This window comes from Diadema antillarum, unplaced genomic scaffold, assembly GCF_040938485.1.
Source record: "Diadema antillarum isolate AM-2024a unplaced genomic scaffold, OU_Dant_1.0 seq00000910_RagTag, whole genome shotgun sequence".
Taxonomy (NCBI): Eukaryota; Metazoa; Echinodermata; class Echinoidea; order Diadematoida; family Diadematidae; genus Diadema; species Diadema antillarum.
The window spans coordinates 107,526-133,214 of record NW_027271766.1 but is presented as its reverse complement, the minus strand read 5'-3'; the positions used below and the strand labels follow the sequence as shown (position 1 = coordinate 133,214).

Here is a 25,689-nt window from a genome sequence, read left to right as displayed (position 1 = left end):
TGAAGTCTATCATTGATGCTGCTTGTTACTACTTCAAGTACTGCCGGCATGAAATTTTCCCATCTTATATTTTTATTCATCAATGACATTTCTGTGTGTGTATTAGACCGCTAATATGAGTAATTGAGTAGTTCTTCATCCAAGGTTCTGCTGATCTGATCTCCAGTCCTTGGGAATGACATGGTGTACCTCAAGTCACTGTAACAAACTGCGAGAAGCCTTCTATTGCCATGAAGCCATACTTACTCTGACGCATGGAGATCAAAAGATGCTATGTAGGCCTATATAACCTGCTACATCTTGAATGTACCTTTAATATACTGTACCATAAGATTGTTTTCAAATCCTGTTATTTCACTCACACTGCAACTTCAAAAATGATTTTAAGCACTAACTAGAGCATCCTATGGTTAACTGTTCTTAATGTTCACATGGTTGTAATCAATTTGGCCTTAACCTATTTTTGTTACATTAATTTGTATTTAACACGAGTCCAAAAATACCTTTAAAATGAACTTGAATGACATGCACAATAGCACCTCCCCCATCTACTTGTATCACACTGTTTTTTCCTTATACTCAGAAGGCAGTAAATCATTGCACCACTGGAGATGATAGGCTTTCAACAGTTAAGGATCATACCTGTAGTATTACCATGTTAATTGTTAACCTTAATGACCTGAATCAAAATCAGACTTGCAGCAAGAAAAATCATGTAATTTCAAAGTCTCATATTTTTACCAAAGAATATCAGTCACAATTCCATAAGCAAATTAGCTAATGTGATGATGTCATCAAATCTTTTTCATCAATTTTCACGTAAGAACTATTTTTTTCTTTTCCCAACCAAATGAAAGACACCAAATTGCTTAAGATTTGTTCACAGGTCAGTCAGAGCAGTGATTGCATTATCATTTCATCTAAACTGCATTTGTTTGCTACTACTGTCACTGTTTTGTGACAATGCAGAAATGTAAAATTCCCAAACTGTAGATCAAATGCTGATGGAACCTCTCCCACTCTTCCATTCTGGGGTTGTTGATATTGTTGTTTTAATTTTACTCTGGTAAAGATGGTGGGAATTTGCTCTTTAGAATATAGGGAAGACTTGCCAGTATACTTTTGAATACGTTATGGTGATTATTTGAGTACCTGCCACCTGTTCACCCTTTCAGCGCTTTGAGTGCTGATTCCACAAAAAACCCCATAGCATTGTACATACTGTCTAAAGTTCTAGGAACAAAATGCGTTAATAAATACCCCCTACCCCACTGATGTCTTAAAAGAAATTATTGTATGGCATAGTTGAATGTATAATCTACAGTGGCTAAATTAAAAAATGTATATATATATATTTTGTTGAACCTAAAGAAGGATCCATAGAAGTATTGAATGAAGAATATTTGCCTCTCTGTGAAGACATTGACTAAGTGTCTACAATTTATTTCCACTGCAAAATTGGCACCTTACTAGTGGTTAGCACCTGCCCTATACTGTAAAACACTATATTTTTTGCAGCATGAAATTATCGCGAATTGGAGCTGATGGCCTTATTCGCAGCATGAAATTTTTGCAAGTTGCCTCTAACATTCAATGCTTATAGTGTAGACAAGATCTTTAGCGTGCATTTTACTTTCAAGAAAGTCTGCTCTCACGAAAATGTGTGATATCAAAATGCATCCGAACATTCCTCGTTTTACAGTATGTATACTGACATGTATGCCATGGACTGAACAATCAAAACACAGTATTAGTTCATAATTAATTCAACACTTCTAGAATGAAGTGTGAAATTAATAAAGAAGGTAACAAATAGAGTAGACTCCCGTTATAACGAAGTCCTCGGGACCGGCAGTTTTCTTTCGTTATATCAAAATTTCGTTATAACCAAGCAAATAAACAATAGAAATACAGAGTAGATAATGTTGCGGCCCAAATTTTTACTTCGTTGTAACCAGAATTTCGTTATAACTGTGTTCATTATAACAGGAGAGCACTGTATCTTGAAAAATGTTACTCTTAGAGAGATCATGATCAACAGCTGCACTCTTTATGAAAGAATACATTATCTATGCAATATTTTATTTAGTTTGCCCTTTCAGCTCACGTCAGAATTCAAACATGTCAGTTGTGACAGATTTGCAAATCGTTTTTGAAAACCAGTAATTCACAAACAAAAAAAGTGCACTGGGTCAAATGATTTGCATTTCTGGTGATGCTCAATTACAACTCTTGTAAAAGTACTACCCATGTTCTCTTTGGGCACAAAAAGAAACAAATGCAAAAAGCATTGTAATAAGTGTTTATTCTTTAAAAAAAAGTTATAAATTTAACAATTTCTAACATACCAATTCACTTTTCAATGAAGAAACACCAGAGAAATATCAAATTGTCTCTGGGAAATTCAATATTGTCTGAAGTATACAGTGGTAGTGGTGAAGGGGTGGGGTGGATCCATTTTGATGTAAGTTAAAACACAATGAGGTAAAAATATGTGGTTAAATAGCATTCATTCAATGCTATGCAACTGTCAAACTTATCTAAAGTTCTCCTGCGTACTTGCTAGAAATGTAACAAACATGTATCCACATACATGTAATTACAGTGGTGCCAGCAAAACCCTTGGTGTCAGCTTGAATGCTGAAACACACACACACACACACACGCACAAGTGCGCACACATTTGCATCAGGGAGAACAACCACAATACAACTCATCACATACAGGCGATATGAAGACACCCTAAAACACACTCCTACCACACACTTGGACAAAATTACATACCCACAAGCACACACACATACACACACAGACATTTTTACAAGGGAAGGTTTTTGCACAACCATGTAGAGTGCTCAACCTGCAATCTGCACAAACACACACAGACACACACAGACACACACACACACACACATACTCGAGTATCAAGACGATGGAACATCATTTGCTTGTTACTGCATACAATGTGGCGCGTACTTCTCACCACTGTGTTGCCAGCACTCTGGCTTTGTGATACAAATTTGCCCATGTGCGTCACTGCATTGATTACACAGCCATTTTCGGCACTGGCATTGCATTTCTCTCTTTGCCATACCCCCCCCCCCCTCCCATTTTCATATCATTTGTTTTCTGTATCTCTACCCCTCCCTTTTCTGTATACAAATATATACATAGGCCTATCATACATATATTTCTTTTTTTCCTTTTTGTATTGTCGAGTCACTGAACATGTCATGTTTGTAAATAATGTTTGCAATCTCGGTTAGCTGTGGCAGCTTGTGTTTCATGTGAAAGCATTAACTCTGAATGACATACTATTCTATATCTCATAGTTGCCTTTGTTTGTGATTTTTTTTTGAGGAGGCCCAAGTGCAAATCAAGTAAATGTATAGGAAATTTCATAATGAAAATAGAGATTCTTGAATTCGAACATAATCCAATATTTTGTCTTTAAGCCACTGGAATACACGGTTTCATCTCACGAAGATCTTATAACCATTCACAAATAGACCAAGTGATCTCTCCGTCATTCATCTTAGCATTTGATTTTGTCCCAATATGTTTAATATCTAAGAGTCAATGGTTCTATTTGTTAAAAAAAAAGGAACAGCACATGATTTGCATACTGAATGTTTTTTTTCGTTGCTGACTAGTACACTGATACCCCATGAATGCACACAATTTGAAATCAATTTTTTACACTCCTGGTTCTTAGCCCTCCTCTATTTGATGTTGACACACCCTTGCATGATGATACAGCAATTTTCATCAAAGAACATTAATTGAATTTGGAATTAAAGTACTGTACAAAAGACTTTTTCATGATTCTTCAGTATCATCCCATTTATAAATCCCACTTGCATGGCTATTTATTCTTATCTACTGTATCTTTCATCTAAATTCTTTTAGGGATACTCCCAAATTTGTAGTTCTATGTCATAAGTGCTCCTCTTGATTTTACGCAGACCTTTGGTAACCCATCAATGTTTCCTCCCTTTCTCTATGTCTCTATTTCTCCACTGTACTCTCACAGCATTTTCAAGAGTTTTACGCAAGAAGAAAAGCGGTGAATACTACATATTTTCTGTAAAAATTCATTACAGGAACAACATTGTCCTAGGTGATGTTTTTAAGAAACAGGAAGGTCCAGATTAATTTCAAATGATGCAATGTGCAGTTGTGCTGAAAATTGAGCAAACTCATTCTTTTACAAGCCCACGCAGGCCTTCTCATTTTGCACATTACAGGCAGATCATATTCAAAGTCTATATACGATGTAAATATAGCGAGGGAAATATTTAGCAAGCTCCCAGACAACCCCATATCAGCATTTGAGGTTGCTGAGCGGTCATTTCATCACAGGGCAGCTGACACATAACTGTGAAAGACTGTCGTGCATGATACCATCTTGTAACATGACACAATAATGTCACTCATCGTCACAATCTACTCTTCGTGTTCAGCTAAAGCAATGCACGGCATCCCCACAGGGGCACCAGAGATCTCTTGAGGAGTGAGAGCAAGATAAGCTTCATCCATGACTGAAGACTGACTTGAGGGACAGAAATAGGTCTTTCAAATTGCACACTATCAATTTTCATTATTCTTCCATATACTCCATCATATTCACAGTGTCCAACATACCTGGGAAAGAGGTCTTCCAGCAATTTTATTTGTTCAAGGGGAAACACAGTAAGACATTCTTTAGTTACACATCTTTTGACAAAGCCACTAAAATCACTAATGTAATTTGAAGGAGACAATCCCATAGGGCAGATAAGTCCCTATTACATTATCAATACATATACCTCTATTGTGCAAGTATAAACTCACATACATATGCAATGATATACAAATGCAATATATATGACAAAACATGTATTAGCATATATTAATTTGTATACACATTGAGACATGCACACTCTTAACATGATTTTAGTCTTTGTAATTCTTGACCTCATTTCATCAAACTAATAAGGAGTGAATGCAGATATCAATTATATTGTTTCCCATTTTTTTCTTAAGGTAGATGACTAAAAAGAAACTGACATCAGAGATACAGAGCACTGAAATCTCAAACCATGGAATGTTATCCCAAATCAAAAATAATACATCACCAGGAGATCGGAACAGCACATCCACAATGTCCACTTCTTGAAAAACTAGAAATGTCGCTACAGCGACTGGTTATACCCCCGCCAAACAACATTTCATAAGCTTTGGTCAAAACAACATTTCATAAGCTTTGGTCAAAAAACTGAGGAAGTAGTTAAATCTGCAAGATCTTTCCTTGATCTTCTGCCATTAATATGCCGTTACCATGGCAACGTACTTTCGGGTACTGTCGAAAAATGCGTCTTGCACATCTACAACCAAAGGCACACATCTGTACCAAGTTTCATGGAAATTGGGCAAAAACTGAGGAAGTAGTTTGCAACACAAAATTTTCCATCATTTTGGCTCATAATGTGAGCTGTTACCATGGCAACATACTTTTTGTCACTGTCAAGAAATGTGTCATGCTGACCTATATCCTAAGACAAACATTCAATATGAATTCCATGAGAATTGGAAGAACACTGATGAAGCAGTTTTGCCACAAAGCATTTTGCCCTATATTTTACCAATAACATGCCGTTACCATGGCAACACACTTTTTGCCACTGTGGAAATATGTGTCTTGCACATTAACATATTCAGATGAACATCTGTACCTAATTTCATAAAAATTGATCAAAAACTGTGGGAGGAGTTCGCGACGCAAGATTTGTACCCATTTTTGCCCATAATATGCCGTTACCATGGCAACGTACTTTTGGGTACTGTCAAAAAATACGTCTTGCACATCTACAACCCAAGGCACACATCTGTGCCAAGTTTTATGGGAATCGGTTGAAAACTGAGGAAGTAGTTCGCGACGCAAGATTTGCAACGGACCGACCGCCCGACCGACCGCCCGACCGCCCGACCGCCCGACCGCTGATTCCTATATACCCCCTTCAAACTTCGTTTGGCGGGGGTATAAAAAAATATCAGGGCATTTTTCATAAGACAAACTGCCAGAAAATAAAATTAGATAAGCCAAAATGTAGAATAATGAAGTGAAAACAGAAAAATGTTTACCGCCAAAGGAAATTCTAGAAATGTGCGTGTGCAACGTGTGCTAAACCCATTTCTCTATTGCTGTCACATTGAAATTTGCATAATTCTCAAATACAGGTGTTAATGCCTCATTACAGTGGTGCAGTATGCAGACAAGAGGGAAAAAATGCAAATAGGAGCTTGCCAGATGTGTGTGATTTCACCTCATTTTCTGGATCAATAAATGACATTTGAACAAAACAAATACAGTGGCTGTCACCACCCTTTACTCGACCCTCACCAATGGTTGAAGCAGGTGGTAGTGTAATTGCATAGACATCATGCAATGTGTAAATTTGGCCCTTTCTTAGATGACAATTTACCTTGTACATAGATTCATGTCATAGATAAGGCCTGTAAAGAATTTATCTGATATATTATCATTTCCATGCTGTACAGAACAAGTTAATTTATGATTTTGCACATGATTTCATATCTGCAGTAGATGGAGGTGTGACGTAACATTATGATCACACATACATGTATTTCATGGAAGCACCTAAAATATGTTTACACACACACGCACACACACATATATATATATATATATAAATATACATATATACACACATACACACACACACACATGTGATACTGTACATTATAAACAAACAGTGCACTCAAATAGTTGCTAAGTTGCATACATCCCTTTCAAAATAGATGGTACATACTAGAACTTCAACACATCTCAATGTATAGTTTATCTATCAGTTTCCATATATTACCTACAACAATTTAGGTGATTGTACATGGACATAAGGTTCTACTACAGGCTTGTACAAATCTCTACTCAAAGGAAAAGGTTTGACTGATTTCTGTGCTTTGATTTGAAATTTGACAAGTTTAGTTGATATTGCTATACCATCATCGCTTGATAGCAATGGGCGTGTTCAACAAAGTCACTCTATACACTAAAAACAATCTTTTATTGTAACAACAAGAACTTCAATAGGAATCGAAAATGTATGCATGGTTTTCAAAGCTCTCACAATTGCTTGCAAGTATACTTCTTTAAAAATTCCCAAATTATACTGCATATGTAAAATTATCTTTTTTTCTTTTTGTTTCCACCAGTGGAATCAACCATTAGCCACTGACTTTGGCTCGATATTTTCCAGGGTCACAGGCTGTCGGTAAGCTCAGTTTTGTCACTGAGGAAACATAAAAGGTCAAACTTGTTCCTGTTTTAATTCATCTCAATCTAATCACACAGCTCCACCAAATATTGACACGTAGACACAATGAATGGGCTAAAGGTAATGGCCTTAACATTTCAGGCACAATTCAGGCAGAATGGTGAAATAATTGAAAGTTGATTTGATACTGTGCTGTCCTTCAATCAAAAGCGTGTATAATCAAAATTCTATGTAATCAAAACCTTGCATAAAATCTCACTACAGGACTCGTATACCCCTCTCTTTCTATCATTTCATTCTTTCTTTTTTTCATATTGACTTTTTACATTTTGGGGGGGTGGACAGATATCACTCATCTTGATATGTTTTTTCTGCACATGTTCCTTTCTACACAACTGAATCTGAATTGTCATTTAATTTGTCATTATTTTGTACAAAGTTATATATGTCTACGTGTGTGCTGGCCAAACACCATGCACAATGAAATTGTTCCTTCCTAACAGAATCATGAAATATCTTTTTTTCCTGTCCATGGAATTTATTTATGATATAATTGCATAATAGAAGAACTGATTTCTTCACAATTGAGTAAAACTTAATTCTATTCCTAGCATAACTGCTGGTTTGCTGGAAATAATACATGGTTTGGTGTTTGCATTAAACTTCCTTGTAAATACTACATCTTGAAAGACATTCATAGTCAATGTGCACATGTGTGTGTGGATGTATGTCAGGATGAACAGAAAATAACAAAGGAAACGGCTCCAATATTCATCTCATATCCTCAACAACACTTGTTTTTCTTCATCAAAATCATTCTGTTGTCATTTCGGGATGTGAAATGGACACATTCGCATGAAAGTTGTGATGGCATTGACTAACCCATTTAATATCAAATGGGTTAGTCAAATACCGATTAGTGATTGGCTAAACACAGTCACGTGATGGAGGCACATTGGTCATGTTCGCACATGGACAGAACATTTTTGTAACGTTCTCCCATGGGAAAACATTTTCACGTAACAAATGACAAACGATACCGAACAATTGAACGATCATATTTTTCATGCAATTGATAGGATAAATTTGCCTATTCCGTATGATGCGAAAAAGCAGATTTGACTAACCCATATAATATAACAGATGATGACTTTAGTTGTCGGGAACATGTACCAAACGTTCCACCCTCAGGGTTTGAAATGCTATTTCGGGAGGCTATAAGTCCCTCAATAGCATTTCAAACCCTTCGGGTGGATAATTCGGTATGTTCCTTCCCCCGCCAGTCATCATCTATATAATGATTTGACTTTGAAACATCTTTTAACCCATTTAAGACTAGTCATGAGTATGCTCAGAAGAGTGTATATGGGAAATGCACGTTACATGGCAAATGAGCTCATCCTTGTTGGGTCAAGTTCAAACAGCCAGATTTAGATCATCTATGCATTAAATGGCATTTCATATGCAACAAAAAATTGAATTAGTCATTTCTTTCTGCTTAATTCCTTCTTCTACTTCTCCTCCCCCCCCCCTTCATTCTCTTTGTAAATGCTATTTCTTTTGTTGGAGGACTTATTGTGGATTTCAGTTTCATGTGAGGTACAAACATTTTATCATGTGTCGTCAACACATTTTTTTTGGTTGATCCGTGCTAAAAATGTATGTATCACATCATTATCGCACTGGTATCAATCCAGCTGAGATGTAAGCCCTAACATTTCAGTCACAAGAGGGGAAAAAAAATTATCAACAGAGAATTTAGAAGCCATTCACACACACACACACACGCACACACACGCACACACACGCACACACACGCACGCACACACACGCATAGATATTGCAGTGCTGTTCAGAGTGGCCTGACTAGTAAGTCTCACTCTATTTTCGGGCACACACATGTTTGTGCCACGCACCAGCTGATTGATAACACAAGACCATTCACTGTTTGGGGTTTACACGACATCTTAATCTGAAGTTTGAACGTGAGATCACTCTAGCACCTAAGAGTACATAAGCAGCATCAATTTTGTGGGTGTAAAGGACTTCAATTCCCAGAAAATCAAGCGCATGTAATGTTCTTGCATGAAAAGAAGATGGAGGAAAAAGAATTTCTACACGATAATTTCTGTTGCTGGGACCAGCAGAAATGTAGTCTTTTGAAGTGTTTCACATTTGAATAATGCATTGCATGCACTTGAAATGAGTTCAAAATATGTTAAGTTCTTGGAAAAGTTTCATGTGACTATTTGGAAGGGGTTTTGTCTCATCAACCTAACAGTGAACTGGCATAGAAACAGTCTGAAACTCTTATGGAATAGTTTTCTTAACTTCTATTTTACCTGAAATTCTTGTTCATTGTAAAGGCAGCTCACTCTGAATGAGTGTATTGGAGTGGTATTACAATTCACCTAGATTTGGATTAGTGTTATCACACTTTTTCTAGGCACAATCATATTTTAATAATAATGGACAATCACATGTTGCACAGTAGAAATGTGATTTAGTTTCATGGGTATTTCAGTGTAAAAACTCTCCCTTTAGATAAGAAAGGCATGTCTGGAAAGGAATTCTAGAATGTTTTTTAACTTCTGTAAACTACCACATAGATGATTAAATCTGCACTATATATCTACTAAATTGCTAAATCTTACAGTTGGTTCCTTATAGTTGCTACCACAGAAAATAGTTGCTTTGATTTCAAGGTACCCAAGTCTTTTACACTCTCTTGTGTCTCAGTCCATATTTAAAGGCACACAGACCTGGAATTGAAGAGGGTGCAGTTGCATAATTTTGATGCTTACCCATCTCGAGCATTCCCCAAATACGAATAAAATAGAGTTGTATGGTGAGTATATTAAAAATTGTCAATATAACATCAATCTCAGTTTGTCTCTTGATTCAGTCATTGTTCTTGCTGATACAGCGTACAGGAAATGGTGAACGACTACTGCTTCTGTACACAAGAGAGTGCATGCTATACACACCTGCGATCTACTTTGATACACACCTGCGATCTACTTTGATTGACATTTAACCAGCTTTAAATCAGTCTTCATAATGAAGATGGTGGCAATCATCACTCTATCCATCAGTGACCTTTTTAATACCAAGTCCATAGGCCTCTAATTCTGAACAATGTATCCTGTACTTTAATAGCATAGGCCTATGTGTAGTATATATCATGGTGAGCAATATGGAAATGAGCCTTGACAAAAATGACAATTCTTTAAACAAACATAACATTTTGGATTTTGCAACTTTGCTTACTGCCTAAAACATATCTTAGCGAGTCTCTATCTAAAATCATATGTCATCTGTAAAAACCCCTGGAGAAATCTTTCAATTCTGCAATCCCCAGGGCAATAGTAAATACTTTCCCCCTGGAAATAACATGTGCATTAGTGATGCTGAGAGGTGACCGTGGCTTTATGTGATCATACAATGGCTGACTGGAGAGCAGTGTATTCACATGATGTCCTTCGCATGAACTGTTGTATAACCATATTGCCCAGCAGAAGAGAGAGAGAGAGAGAGAGAATGCTGGTTGGGTAATACTAAGGTACTCCCATACATTAGGTTCTTAACCTGTTGAGGATGGGTTGATTTTGCTAAAGCACACATTTCCCATAGACACCTGCCCATCCAAGTATAACATACTCGGGACTCGTCTTCAACTAAGAGTATTACCGGTAATGACTTTCTGGATACTGAGTAGTAAAGACCCTAATTGTAGATTCTGCCCTATTATTGTCTGGAGGAGAAATTTATGGACCCCCCCACAAAACAAAAACTATGTGTATGTACAAAACCACATTATCTTTATTTGCATTTTTTTTTATCCTTTCTAGGTTATCAGCTGCATTTTGTGACATACTTTTGCTCCCTCCACATGATTGTATTTGCAAAATATGCTTTTTAAATAGCCTACATGTTTTCAATTTTTTTTAAGTTTCTTATAGAGAAGAGAAAGTACCCCAGGTGTAATTCACCCATTCCTTGGAAGATCAACCAGATCTAAATATTTTGTTACTCTCCTTCTATTACCTTCTATTCATCTTAATCTTCAGAATAGGAAATGCCACATAGTATTGCTTTTGAGCAGATACCCATGGCCTTTTCACACAGGGTATACATGTGCGTGTACTTGCAGAGTGTTTCCCAGCTGTTTGTCCAAGTCTGCAATTGCTGGTACACTTCAGCTACCGGTAAGTTTGATTGTAATTTCATCTGCATAGAATAACCACTGCATGAAGACAATGTAAAACCCAACATAATGGTGCTAACCACAAGTAACATATACTTGTAGTCTGCTATACAGCAGCCTAATACTCAATTCACACTTTTTTTTTTTCATGTGGATCAGCAGGACACACAAAGCCTTTTATGGGTACACTTTTCTCTTGTAAGTGGCTAATATTCAAACAACACCTACCACACAAAGGGTATGGAACTGAGCAACCAAATAAATAGTTTGTGAATATAACCTTTGAAGTTTATGTGTAGGAAAGCATAAAGGTGATTAATTATCTATATATAATTGGCTAATATATTTTACCATAGTAACACATAGTAACATGATTCATTGAGGCCTATAACCTTTGTATTTTCTAAACATTCTTGGACTTTAAAAAGTGCACAGGGGGCACTTATATATATATATATATATATATATATATATATATATATATATATATATGTATATATATATATATATATATACATACATACATATATATATATATATATATATATATATATATATATATATATATATATAAATGTGTAATAATTAAACCAATTTTTGCCTTGATTTGAGAACTCAAAGTTTGATATAAAATCAACATATTATGATGACTTTTGTGCTCTAATATCTCAGGTCACGTATAATGCTTGGCTTATTATGTGCAGTGACATTTAAGGACATGATGTAACCACAGACTCAACTTCATTACATCTTTCCTGAAATACTGTCATGCAATTTGCTTGGAATATTGTCTCAAGAAAATTGTTAAAAAAAGTTAAAGCACTGTCTGCATATTCTCCCTCCTGTGAATTGATATGTCGCACCATTATTTTTTTTTTATTGAGGAAATTATGTCATGAAGTGTATAAATGCTTTTTGAATCTTCACATGCACTTTGAAATGTATAGAAATTACTCTAAAACTTTGACTCATTTTAAAGATGCAATCACACGTCACATTTTAAAAAGATTATACTATATTTTTCTGAGTTTTCCAATACACTGTTGATCTTGAAGAATCTAAACCTGATTTTGGACTTTGACGTAAAGGTAATGCTGCTCTCTCTTTCTCTCTCTCTCTCTCTGAAGTAAAATACACTTGTGACATGATAACTAAGAGCTAAATGTCCCTTCTTGAGTAATCACATAAACAAACACATGTAGGAATTTGCATTGAGATCTCATTCAAACCATTGATTTGTCTTGAACTCTCGTCAGCCAATAGCTCATTTTAACTTCACAACAACAAGTAAAATGAGAATATCAAGACATTGTAAGGTCTTGAAAATTTAAGGGAAAAAAATCAGAATCAACAGATAAACAGCTGAGAAGCTGAAGAACCTGGACACACAGTGATGCCCAAAAAATCATAAACTTCCAGTCGCATGTCAGAGAAGTGGAATTTGAATGCATTTCCACTTCCTTTGATCTGTCAAATCCTGTCCATCCCTTCCAGAGCTGCTCCTTGCCATCTGCGCAGTTGGCACTCCAATCGCCGAAAACAAAGAGGGGTAAATATCGATGTGACTCACGCAGGGCAATTAGCCTTGTGCAAACAACAGGTCCATAACAACAGGAGGTGTGACATGCCAGGCACAAGGTGATGAAATATTGATACATGCCGGAGGATTAACGCCTGGGGCTGAATTTATTGGATGGAGGGCAGTGATTGCAAAGGCAATCAGCTTCCTCTTTCTCTGGCTCTATCAGTGAGTTTGAGGCATAATGGTGGTATTACAGACTGTGCTTTCTCTTTTTTTGCTGTTTTCTTTTAAAATCTTTTAGCTACCCTAAGTTTTCGCAAATCGGCAAAAGATAACAATCTCTGTTTAATCTCATCAGTAAATAAATGTACTGTCAATGGCTAAATAAAAGCAGTGATAAAAAGTGGAAGGATGTTTGTGAGTTCTTGATGAGATATGAATATGCTACATTTGAAATGCCTCAGTCTTAATAAATGTTTTGAAACCTCCTCACGAATAATTCAACTGATGAAATGAAATGGCTTACTTGCAACAGAGATTGTGTAAATCAAACCTTCATATACGTATATACCAAGACAAGGCATTATCATCTTCATTAGAAATCACTGTATCATTTCACACCAAATTACAAAGACATTCTAGAAAAGATGGGAATGATGTTAAATAGATGGTATATTTTTGGTTAAGTTGTGGGATTAAGATTTTAACTTTTCTGAGAGATAATTAGAAACCATTTATCATATTATCATAGAGCACACAATTCTAAGTGGAATTCAAAGTTAATTAGATGAAAATCGGTTTTGAAATGGCTGAAATATCCAAAGACAAAGTAAAAACAAAGTGGTCTTAATAAATGATGGGTCCCATCTTTCATTAGGACCTTTGTTTTTTGATATCTCAACCATTTCAAAACCAATTTTTGTCAAATAAACTTTGAATTCCTCTTTATAGAATTGTATGCTCTTTCATATTTCATGAGAAGTTTCCCATCTCAAAAAGAAAAAAGAAAAAAAAAGATAAAAATGGAAACCTGAAGTCCCATCTCAATTGAATCTATACTTTAAATGCTTGGCTCTTTAATGAGAACATTTTTCTGTATCCATTTCACAACCAGTAAATGAAGAGGTTTTGATGGGTATGCCCTGTAGTAATTTATTGTCTTATGATTTTTTGTTTTTGTTTAACCAATTCACATCCATCTGTCTTTTGATATTCACACGTAACACATAGCAATGGGAATAAGAATGCAGTGTCACGTAAAGGTCTAGTACAAAATGAGTGCAAAGTAAACCTAGCAAACCATGCAGGCATTATATTTCACAAAGCCTAATTTTGTTTTAATTGAAAGCATAATTAAGCACATCATTGAAACCAGAACTCCCATACCACAGTCAATTGGTGTTCCCATATGAATTCTATGCACTTGATAGCTGACTGATCTTCAACCTCAGACACAAGAGTGCATGCAATATCTGATCATCAGAGGATATACAATAACTCATTAATTTCAATCATAGTGTATTTAGTGACAAAATAAACTGTACCACATGTCTGCCTGTTAGTAACATTGTTCTTTATTGAATAATGGCACAGTTAATGTGAAAAAGTAAACTATAAATATAGTAGACTCCAATCTATTTATGATTATGAAGTGTTTAGCAGAGAAGATGGCAAGTAAAAGCTGTGTCTTGATCACATGGTCACATTATGAACATACTGGCTATTCTACCAATTCTACAATGTCCATTACTCATGCTAGAGTACACTGTTATCTATAAAAATAGTGCATGTACACTCAAACCAGACATACACACACACACACACACACACACACACACACACACACACACACACATCCTGTCTCCTAGCATGTCTTCATCCTAAAGTGTGGTTCATGTCATATGTTCAAATTTCACACCAGTACAACCCAAGGAACCTGATGACGACAGTACTGCACGCACTGATAACGAGAACAAACAATGTCTGTTCTTTCCATGCCAGCTGTATGGCGTTTTGGAGAGACAGCAAGGTCCACTTCTGCGGAGTCTATTCTGTCATCATCGCAAAAAGTCAAATTATGTCATCATAAGGATGCCCTACAGGCAAATGTATGACATATTTCACAAAATGTATATATATATTTTTTTTTTCATCAAGAAGAGAAAGTTACTCATGTAAACTGTCCATGGCACTGGTAGAAATATGGTCATGCTACAATTTTCACACACAGAGTTTACATTTTTATCAACTTGGATACTTAAATGCAAAAGAGGGTGATTTGCAACAGACAAAACACCTTATATCACATTATGCTAATATACATTATGAGATGTCAATGTAGCATTTCAAATATGATTTTATAATTCTCCAGCTGCATTTTATTACTTCACTCTAAAATCTCCAAATCAAATGAGTACTGTTAATCCCATATTTACTTCCTGAACTTAACTCTTCAACAAGACTGTCAGTATGTATATTTGTAATGACAAGATGATGAAAACTCTAACGTTACTATCTTTTGTGTTTGATTGAGATGCTTGTGAAAAAAAAAAGATAAAGTTTGCTGACCATTGCTAAATACTCAGTTCAAACCATCCTACTCTACCTTCATGCCCAATGAAACACTATTCTATATCGAGCATTTAACCCAATCATACTTGTAATCAATAATGTCTGTCTCTCAAAATGTAGAACAACTCGTAGATAGCACTCAGAATTCACGTTCCTAATTCCCAAAACAACTGGATATTGGTGAACAAAATGAAATGCTATAGACTTTATGTGTACCTACACCTTACCATGTAAAACAGCCCATCATATTACATTGATCCTAGCTCTTTACATCATATTCTTTTATCATTGAATGAAGGGCAATGAAATAAAGAATAAGCTCTATATTCGCAACTTACATAAAATTACAGTATAATACTGTGTACCTAATACTCAGTGTACTTAAAATTTCTTAGTCCTTGAAATGAAGGTGAATTACAATTTTCTAATCTTACAGGCATGATTGATAACATTAACTGCCTTTCAGTCTCAGTGTTGCAGTTCAAGATAATGCATACTTACCCTTTTTATCCTAACGAACAAAAATTACTCTATGAAAAAAAAAAAAAAACCCTTATGAAAAAATACAACCTTGCCTCACAAAGGGTGAAGAGGAATTAATTCTGAAGATTGGCTTGTATGACTTCCCACTCAACAGATGATTTTGTCCTCAGTTCTTAGACATAAAGGTTAGAGAACCTCTATCTAGAATAAACTGCTGGGGGTATCCGGCAAATACCAGTAGATTGCATAATTGGCTGAACTGGCTAATTGTACCTCAAAAGAAATACATGTACCTGTGAGGCAAAGACATTTCATTAATCCTCTTGTGAGTATGCTAAAGTTCAGTGCAATAGATTTGTTGCGATAGGAAATATGCAACGAGTATAGGATGCCTATTCTCAATTCAAATCTCTGAATGATCACAAAGAGAGAATAGAAAAAAGACAAAATGTCTTGCTGAGACCTATAGGGGCATCTTGAGATGATAGTTTAGAGGGCTCTAAAAACCTGTAAACATACCCAATTATTGTCATGAATGATAGCAGGGAATCACATTAAACATAAAAACGTCACATTGATAAAAAGCCTGCATACAAAGGAGGTCATAAACACATGATTTTAATTTTGTAGTTGTGAGCACTTATGTGAGTACTCCTTTGAATTCAAATGTTTCTTTGTATACCTATATCTAATTGTGATTCTTCTTTTCTTTCCGTTTGATGTCTGTTTGTACACATACATATAAATGTGTGTGGATGGCATAATGCTTTGTGTATGAAAGTAAATGAAATTGGCTTTTCTTACCATCAATCTTATAAAAATTGCACACAATTAGGGTCTTGCAAATTTCATATTAATTTCTTTCTAATCCAGTGAGATAACAAAAACCTTGTTCAACCTTTGTCTTACTATACCACCTAAAGAAAACTGACATGCAGTCTTCTTTAATCTACAATGTTCGTGGCTTGGATATTTTTTCCCACTGCATATTTCTCTTACAGCGGTCACATGTGTATACCATCATCTTATTCTCAAGTTACACTCAAGTTCTTGTTTTCTTCTGATAACTGCTGAAAGAATACATTAAATGTTAGAAATGGAGTGGGTACATCAGATCACCAGCTGGTACTTGAGACAGATGTGACAAGAGATTCCTTTTCACACCACAGCTAATACCAGGATTACAAAGTCCATGAGCTTTCTCATGCAGAGATATTTCATACTGTAACTGCCTCACTTCTAAAATCTAAAGAGAGTGAACATGACAGTCAGTCTGAGGTATAATCATATTGTAGCATGTTGAGCATGACACAGAATGTCTCTTGACGAATAGTAAAATCGCAGCTTAATGCATCCCTTAAAAAAAAAATGCACAAAGAGAAACCCCCCTTAATGACCCTATGCAAAATGTCTCCCTCCCTCCAATGTAGCTTGTCTCGATCCAATGTCACCACAGTGTATCTTTTCATCTGATCTGCTGGCATTGTATTTCACAAATATTGCTGGTACCTGGTCATGCACAAATGTCTTATTTTGTACACACTGGGCCCTTTGAACTATACATGTATAGCATATGTCTGCTCTGTATTCTATACACTCTGCCTCCCATATCTGTGTAACAGTCAACATATTTCCACAGACTAAAATCAAAAACATCTGTGTCTACAAAATAGAATAGACACATATTAAATTCTAACCCTATCTTATATAAAGCATTGACAGCCTTCATAAAATACTATATTCACTAAGATCTGCAATGAGCAGTGTATCATCAGATTCTTATTTCAAACAGAAGCAGCAACACTGAATCCTAAAAGGTAATGCAAAAAACAACAAAAAAACAACAAAAAAACTAGAACAACACCTGAAAACAGCTGTTCCATTCATGTAACTCTCTACAGCAATCCAGTCTTATCACATATACATGTGGTAATGGTTGCATACATATTTGGGCACATGTTCATACCAACATAAACTACTGCCCATATGTCCACAAGATAACTATGCACAGTTAACAAAATGTCCCCTCTCATTCCCTGAGGTCATGTCAACTTGTGCAATGATTTATGCTGCATGCTATTTATTCAACGGATATCTGCAATTTTTGGAATGAATTTTTAAGGATTGATATTGAAATTCAAGACAATCGTCATTCAAGCTTTATTCATGCAAAACTGTGGCCAGCTAAAGGAAAATGTCAGAGGACTTACAATGTTTATGGTATCTTTCAAATCTGCTCCCTTATACTGGTCATCTGAAATTCTGAGCTACTAAACAAGACAAGGTTGCATCAGCATATAACAGAAAGTAAATCATTTGACATCCTTTTACTATCTGACAGCTCTGAATTAAGATTGATATTTTGTTGGTTTTTGTAAAATCTATATTGTGTTTCTCTGTTCAGATCAGGGTGAACACATACCGGTACTTTATTATATCAAATTTATATATAAAAATATTAAGGTGATCATAAAAAAATGTTTTTTTTTTATTTCACTTACAAATATAACATTCTTGCATCTATAGGTAGAACCATAAATCTTACAAGCTGCAAGACATCCTCTGCCAGAACAAACATCGACCATTATGCGGTGTCACTGAAAAGTAATACATGTGTACTTCACTCACAATCATAATATCTGTCAATGTAAACAGATATACCATGGACATAATGTTGTGAGTTGAGAATCAAACTGTTTTCTTGTTATAATACTTTGCATTCTCTGCATTTACCAAATCTCATTTTATGATTCAAGCTGTCTTTACCTTTACATGAAATATGTAATTATGGTGCTCTAACAGTCAATCTAAAACAATTTTGAAAAAATCAACTGGATGATATTGTCATACTTTCTATTATTATAATCATCTTGTAATTATGCTTTTTTAATTGACTTCATGAGAAACACAAATCCAACTGACTTTCACAGAAAATAGTGAAAATGACCACTAGGTGTCGACCACTGTATCAGTGTATGGAAAGCAGTACCACAATATGAATTTTTCCAACACTGGCTATAATTCCTGATTGGACTATCTTCTGTGGTATGCTGTGGTGACTGATATGTGTTTATCAATGTAGATGTGCACCAACTGTTGTCCTTCAATTTCTGACTTTGGTTTTGTCCTCTCTGTATTTTCTCCAGGAACAGAGTAGACTCAACAAAGGAAGGCAAGGATTTTCAAGGATTTTTAATCATTTTACCTCCGTCAAAGGAGGAGGTTATGTTTTCATTACCGTTTGTTTGTTTGTTTGTCCGTGTGCAAAATAACTCAAAAAGTAGTGAACTGATCTGGATGAAACTTACAGGAAAGGTTGAGAATGACACAAGTAACAAATGATTAAATTTTGGTAGCAATCCAAGAGGTTTTGGGGGGAATTTATGAAGGGTTTTTGATATTTTGACAGGTAGGGTCAATGAACTTGGGAGTTCAAGCTGCGCATTTTTTAGGTTTTCAAACGCGCACTAAAGTGCGTGCTCTAGTTTCTGCTAGGGTGATGCGCGCTGCGCAGCTGAGGGTTTATGACATAACAAAGGCTTCTATATTGGGAAATCGGGCAATTTTTCAGCATGTATACCTATGATTGGAAATCACTGATCTCTATGGAAGAGCCCAAAGAGCTTTTCCCCAGTGGTGGAGAGGAGAAAAATCTCTGTGGGAAGAGCAAGATCATCGGTGGAAAGTAGCTGCTTGGCGGAGGTCTGCGCTCTATATAAGAGTGCTTTTCTAGTTTTTTAATATTTTGACATGATTTCAGGAAGATATCTGTTTTGCTGCTCAATTTGTCTCTCAGATTTCCTGATTCTCAGTAAAATTGTTACTTGATTGTGACCAGAATATATGCAGCTTGACATGCTGATATTGGGATGTAAAAAAAAAAAAAACAAACAGTGGCCACTGGGTTTTAACCCACTGAGGACGAGTCCCAAGTATTTTCGGGCAGGTGTCTATGGGAAATGCGTGCTGTAGCAAAATCAGCCGGTCCTCAGTGGGTTAAAGGACAGGTGGACAGTGATAGAAAAGTCTTTTGCACATAATTTCTTACTTCATTAGAAAAGACGGAATCATTTGATAAATTTTTTTTTCTCAGTTTGTTGTTTTGTTTTTGAGTTGGAAGGATTCTCAGTGGCCTTTAAGTATGGCACACAATGTATTAGAGTTTTGTCGTAGACTAATTGGCCACTCAATAACTATGCCACAAGTACAAATACAAACAATGCTCTTCACATCATTTCTCACTAAATGTTTTTATCCCTCAACGTATTCAGTAGCAGTATTACTGGGCTTGCTAATGAAACAGGGTCACCAGAAACGTGCAGCAGACATGAGGGAAACTGTCATAACAGCCAGACATCCTTGCTCAATGGCTCATTATCTCGACAGTCTGTCTCACAATAATATGTGCATGTTTACCATTACACAGATAATCTGAATTTTAAGGCGTACACAATACGCTGTTATTCATGTTTGTCCCATCTTGTGTCTCTCGAGCACTTGTAAGCCAGGTTGTTATCTACTGGTTCCATGGCCTGTTACTGGCAAACTTTGTCATCTCAGACATTAAAAAAAAATGAAAGATGTTCGTAGCTTGATTATAATTTTGCTTCATTTGATCCGATTTTCAGTTCTACTTCCACTACACACAAGTGAAGTACAAGATTTAGTAGATATTTTACACTGCATGACATTATTCTCTGAAGCACATGAAAGTGCCAGAAAGGGAACAGTAACTTTAGCTACCTTGAGATTTGGCTCTATGTATGTTTAAAAGAAGACTCTATTTTGTCCAATCCAACTTCAGTCTTGATAGTAAGTCTATAACATACACGCTGTGTTTTATGATTATTGTCAAAGATAAAATTACAGGCACAGACAAATTTACAAAATGCATGTATGTACTATCTACCCATTGATCAAGAGAACAAGATTGCTGCTAACAAGCATCTACAGACCGTATGATATCACAGGAAAATAATAGACACAGGATATCACATCTCTATTTTTCATGTCTTGTGCTTTCCCACTGTACCATCTTTGAGAAAAAAAAAATGTTATAGCAAGCACACCTAGAGAGTCCAACTTCTCTGCTTTGAGGCCATTATCTCAAAATCTTCGTCTTTCCCACCGAATTGAATTTCTCCCATTCTTACAGTGTGTCTTCCGCCCAAATACATCTTCTCTCACTTGAAATTTAGCTTTCTCTTGCCCACCTACCTTTTTAAAAACGAGAACTAAATTCAAACAAATTAAAAATATTCATGATGTTTATCATGGAATATACTCTATTGAGTTTTGTCAGATGTGTTAAAAATAAGGCTAAGGTGGCACCTGAGAGCATTGATAACCATAGAGCTTTTTGGATTCCGTCACAAAGGATGTCAAGAACACATCGTGTGTGCACATTTAAGTGATCAGTCTGAAGTTGGCTAGTTGATCCAAGCCGGAGAATCACTATACTTATTTGATTCTCTGAGCAAGGCATTGAGAGCTCTTACTTCAGGGTCCCATTTCATAAAAGATGTAAGGATAGCAACTCTTGCTGGAATGACTTCTTCCAATAGAAGCAGCCAATCATGAATCTGGATTCTTGTCATTACTATATGACCATTGCCATTCTAGCAAGAGTTGCCATCATATCAAATATATTTTTGATATCATTATGAAATGGGGCCCAGGAATCAAACTAATCTAAGAATGGGAACTTTAAATGACTGTTATATTTCTGTTTTGAAACTATTGAATTCAATATTTCATAACAAGAAATCTAACCTATAGGAAAAGGGAAATCAATAATTCTGTCACAAGAAGAACTCTTCTTGTGTGATAAACTATGCACAAGGTATCCAATGAAAGAGGCGTATTTGATTTTCACAATATCTGGTAGACAAATGAATGATTAACAAGCAAAGTGGAAATTGATAGGAGTGCAAGACCTGAAATACAAACATACACATAAACACACACCCACACCCACACACACAATCACACACAACACGGATATGTGTCAACAGCAAATACTCCTCTTTTGGGTTTTAAAAGAAACAGAAGTGAATAGATGTCGGGGATTTGTTGTTTTGTTTTTTTCTCGCTTTGATATACCTTGCGATAAACGATGAGGTTCGGATGAGCACACTCTTCATCCCCAGCTCCGTTGACGCGTCGCCAATGTGCCATTTTCTGCATAATTTACACCTGTCCTCTTCCACACAGACTCCTGCTTCACACAGCAGCGCACTGTGTATGCACCCGCTGGTGAGAACCACCGATCAAACTGTCTTCAACTCCGGCCCACGTCCAGGTATTACAGACTGTTTTTCACACACTCCTGTCAAGTAGCGGCGTGTAACACTATCAAATACTTTGGTTCCTTGACCCTTTTCCCTCATAAAAACACCGGCAATTAGATTTTAATGGAAAATTTCTGGATCAACAACAGCGACGGAATTTCTTTAGAAATCATCCCAGGAAGAGCAAATCCCAGACAAGCATGTACCGGCAGACGAAGTCGTTTCCACAGTATCCTGAGAAATGGGTATCAAATCACAGTGTATTCCAAGTATCAGATCCAAAACATGGCCTGATTGCAAGTAATTACCAGCAAATTTTGCGTACTTTGATCCCGAACAACAGCTGAAGAAATGAACGTGGGAATGGTGGTTGTCTCCATTTCATTCGCTACGTTGCTATCGGACGTAGAAAGCGTGTGCGTTATGTGGTCGATCCGTTTTCCCATAGAGTGCACGACGTATAATGCATGCTCCAAACGTGTATTGCGTATCCGAGGCTGATAGTCGACAAACCACAAGGGCACTACACTAATTCGAGTTTGACAGCTGGTCGCGGAGTAGTATAATTACTATCTCTCATCTCACAAGCAGGCACAAGAAAAGATTAAAAAACCTAGCCCTTGTCCACTAAAGACACAGTTCTTCTGTGAGAGCATTACTACAATCTGTTATGCCTCTCGCACGAGTTTAAATCAGTCTGTTTCCAACGTTGCAATGTGGATTCCGCGGCGGTGACGGCCATACCTACATAGTCGTACATACCTTGCAACCCGTGTATTATGTTGCTGAGGCACTGCGGGCCGGGGCTCGCTACACGGAGTGTACGAATAATGATGCAGCCGTGAATATATATACGCCCGTCCCGCGCGGGCATATATTATCTTATGCAAAAAGATGGAGGGCTTTTCCCATTCCCCTATGAACCTGAATATCATCATAATGATATGCTTTCCCATTATCTCAGCAGCCGCTTGGTTGAATTTTCATCAACACAAGAGAAACGGCTGTGTCAAAAATTTGCAAGACGTGTGTCTGTGAATGTGCTGAATTGTTCGAATAGAAAAGCAAGATGAGTTACGATGGTTTCTATCACTTTGTTTAGATATATCAACACAACATCGCACATTCAAGTTTCGAGAACATAAAAAATGAGAGAGAAATAAACAAAGATTTTTACACACCCAGACAAATCTAGGCCACCAGACATCTTGACACACCTCAGCTCACGCGTTATGTGTCTTTTTTCCCATATAAATGTATAAAGCATAAACCGGTTCACTACTAATTAGAAACACTAAAAATTATGAACACGTCATACAGACGTAACGTATACACAATGAAAACAAACATCACGAATTCCCTTCGAGCAAACCATATATCCCTGAAACTGGATAAATTGATAAACTCATCCAAAATCGTTTAACCCTTTCTGTGTCAACGAGATTGTGTGTACACTGATCTCACACACAAACCTATGGCCAGGATATAGATGTGGTACAAAGAGGGTTAACAATTTATTTTTCGGTAACATTGATGTGGAGACATATTGTACTCTCTTACAGGATATATAAATATATTATGTATATATATATATATATATATATATATATATATATGACTTTCAAAGGTTTAGAGATATATACTGAATTTCAAATCATTTGTGTGTTGTAAGGAATCATCATGAGGTCCACTCACTTTATTCGACTTTTCTTTTGTACTAGGTATATAGACACTTGATCCCCCACAGTGCCCACCCGTGGCTCCTGTGGTATACTATCATTCACATCTCCCTCTCTCCCTCTCTTTGTCTCTCTATCTCTCTCTTTCTCTCATATATATATGTATGTATATATATATATATATATAATTGATTCATATGTAATATGTAATACTATATAGATACAAATACGATGCTTGACATGAGCGGTAGCCCGGTGGCCCGGTGGCCCGGGGCCACCAGAAATAGATGTCAGACCACCAGTTTTTTAAGAAACAATGAGTTTTATGAGGGTTTTTATTTTTTATGTACTTGTGTCGTTCAGAATGGGGGAGCTCGCGGCGCTGTGCTTTATACTCAGTTTTATACTGTACGTATTTCAGGTAGATGCCAGGGTTGCAAGATTGCCGCTAGTCTTGATGCCAAACTCAGACTATTTTACGGCCAAATTTGGCCAAACATTTTTTTTTAGTTTTTGTTTGTTTGTTGTTGTTGGTTTTTTTTGTACCTCATGGCCAAATTTCACGGTCCAAACGTATCTATCCAATAATAAAACTAGGTATACCCCTGTATGTTCATGAATATTTGATGTCATGGAAAATCGCGTCCATGTCTACGAAATCTTGAATATGTAATGGTCACATTAATGGTATTCGAAACCCTTTATCTTATACCTCCCAATTTTTGCATAATTATTAAAGGGGACGATCATTAATGTTTCATTGGATTGTTTAATTCTTTTTGTGTTTTTTTTCTTATCTCTTAGTCAAAGTTTGTGGTATTTGAAGCACTTTGTCATGCCTGCCAATTTTGACATGATTGCCGTTGTTTCTTTCATCATTTTTATGCTTTGTTAGATGATTTCTTTTCTTTAATGAATTACTATTAGAATTGAATGGCCCGAAAGTGCCACCACATATAAACACAAATGCTAGTGTCGAGCCTGAATATTATTAATCTCTCTATATATATAAATCTACACTTTGGATTGATTATTTTCGTACAGAGTGCTCGATTTCTGGACGACAGAGCTTGTAATAATAACGTTTACACAAGAAGATGACTAAAGGTTAATCACTGCTTTTTTGCTACTCCGAGTTTCACGCACCGCTTGGGATGCGATCATATATATATATATATATATATATATATATATATATATATGAGATATGAGAAAGGGAGGAAAAATCGGATATATATATATATATATATATATAATATAATATGTAATATATTTACAAGTGTATATTATATATTACATATATATTCATATATATATATATATATACATATTACATATATATATATATATATATATATATATATATATGATATCATAAAATGACAAGAAGAAGTTGTAATGCGTTATTAGCGTTCAAAAAGTGCACTGCACCAAATTTTCAACTCGGCAAGCGTCTTCAGGGTTTTTTGCTTTAGATAATTATGTATGTATAATTATACAAACAAGAGCGAGGTAGATAGACTCAAATTATGGATATATAGATGTAGATGGTATAGTGTCATACTGTCATCGCGATCGATATTATAGTGTCGTCATTTAAAAATATTCAACTTATCGAACAGTTTGAATCAACACCCTTGAATTATATGTCATCTCTCTA

At 36.0% G+C, this 25,689-nt stretch overlaps 1 protein-coding gene across 1 annotated transcript in view; it reads right to left on the bottom strand.

Moving 5' to 3' along the window:
- Window positions 1-23,086, bottom strand: part of LOC139741202 (regulator of G-protein signaling 7-like) — a 95,065-nt gene extending 71,979 nt beyond the window's left edge. The window contains exon 1 of the mRNA XM_071651792.1: window positions 22,163-23,086. Within this exon, the coding sequence (XP_071507893.1) occupies window positions 22,163-22,246 (84 nt within the window). The 5' untranslated portion in view covers window positions 22,247-23,086. The remainder of the gene's footprint in view (window positions 1-22,162) is intronic.
- Window positions 23,087-25,689: the final 2,603 nt, after the last annotated feature.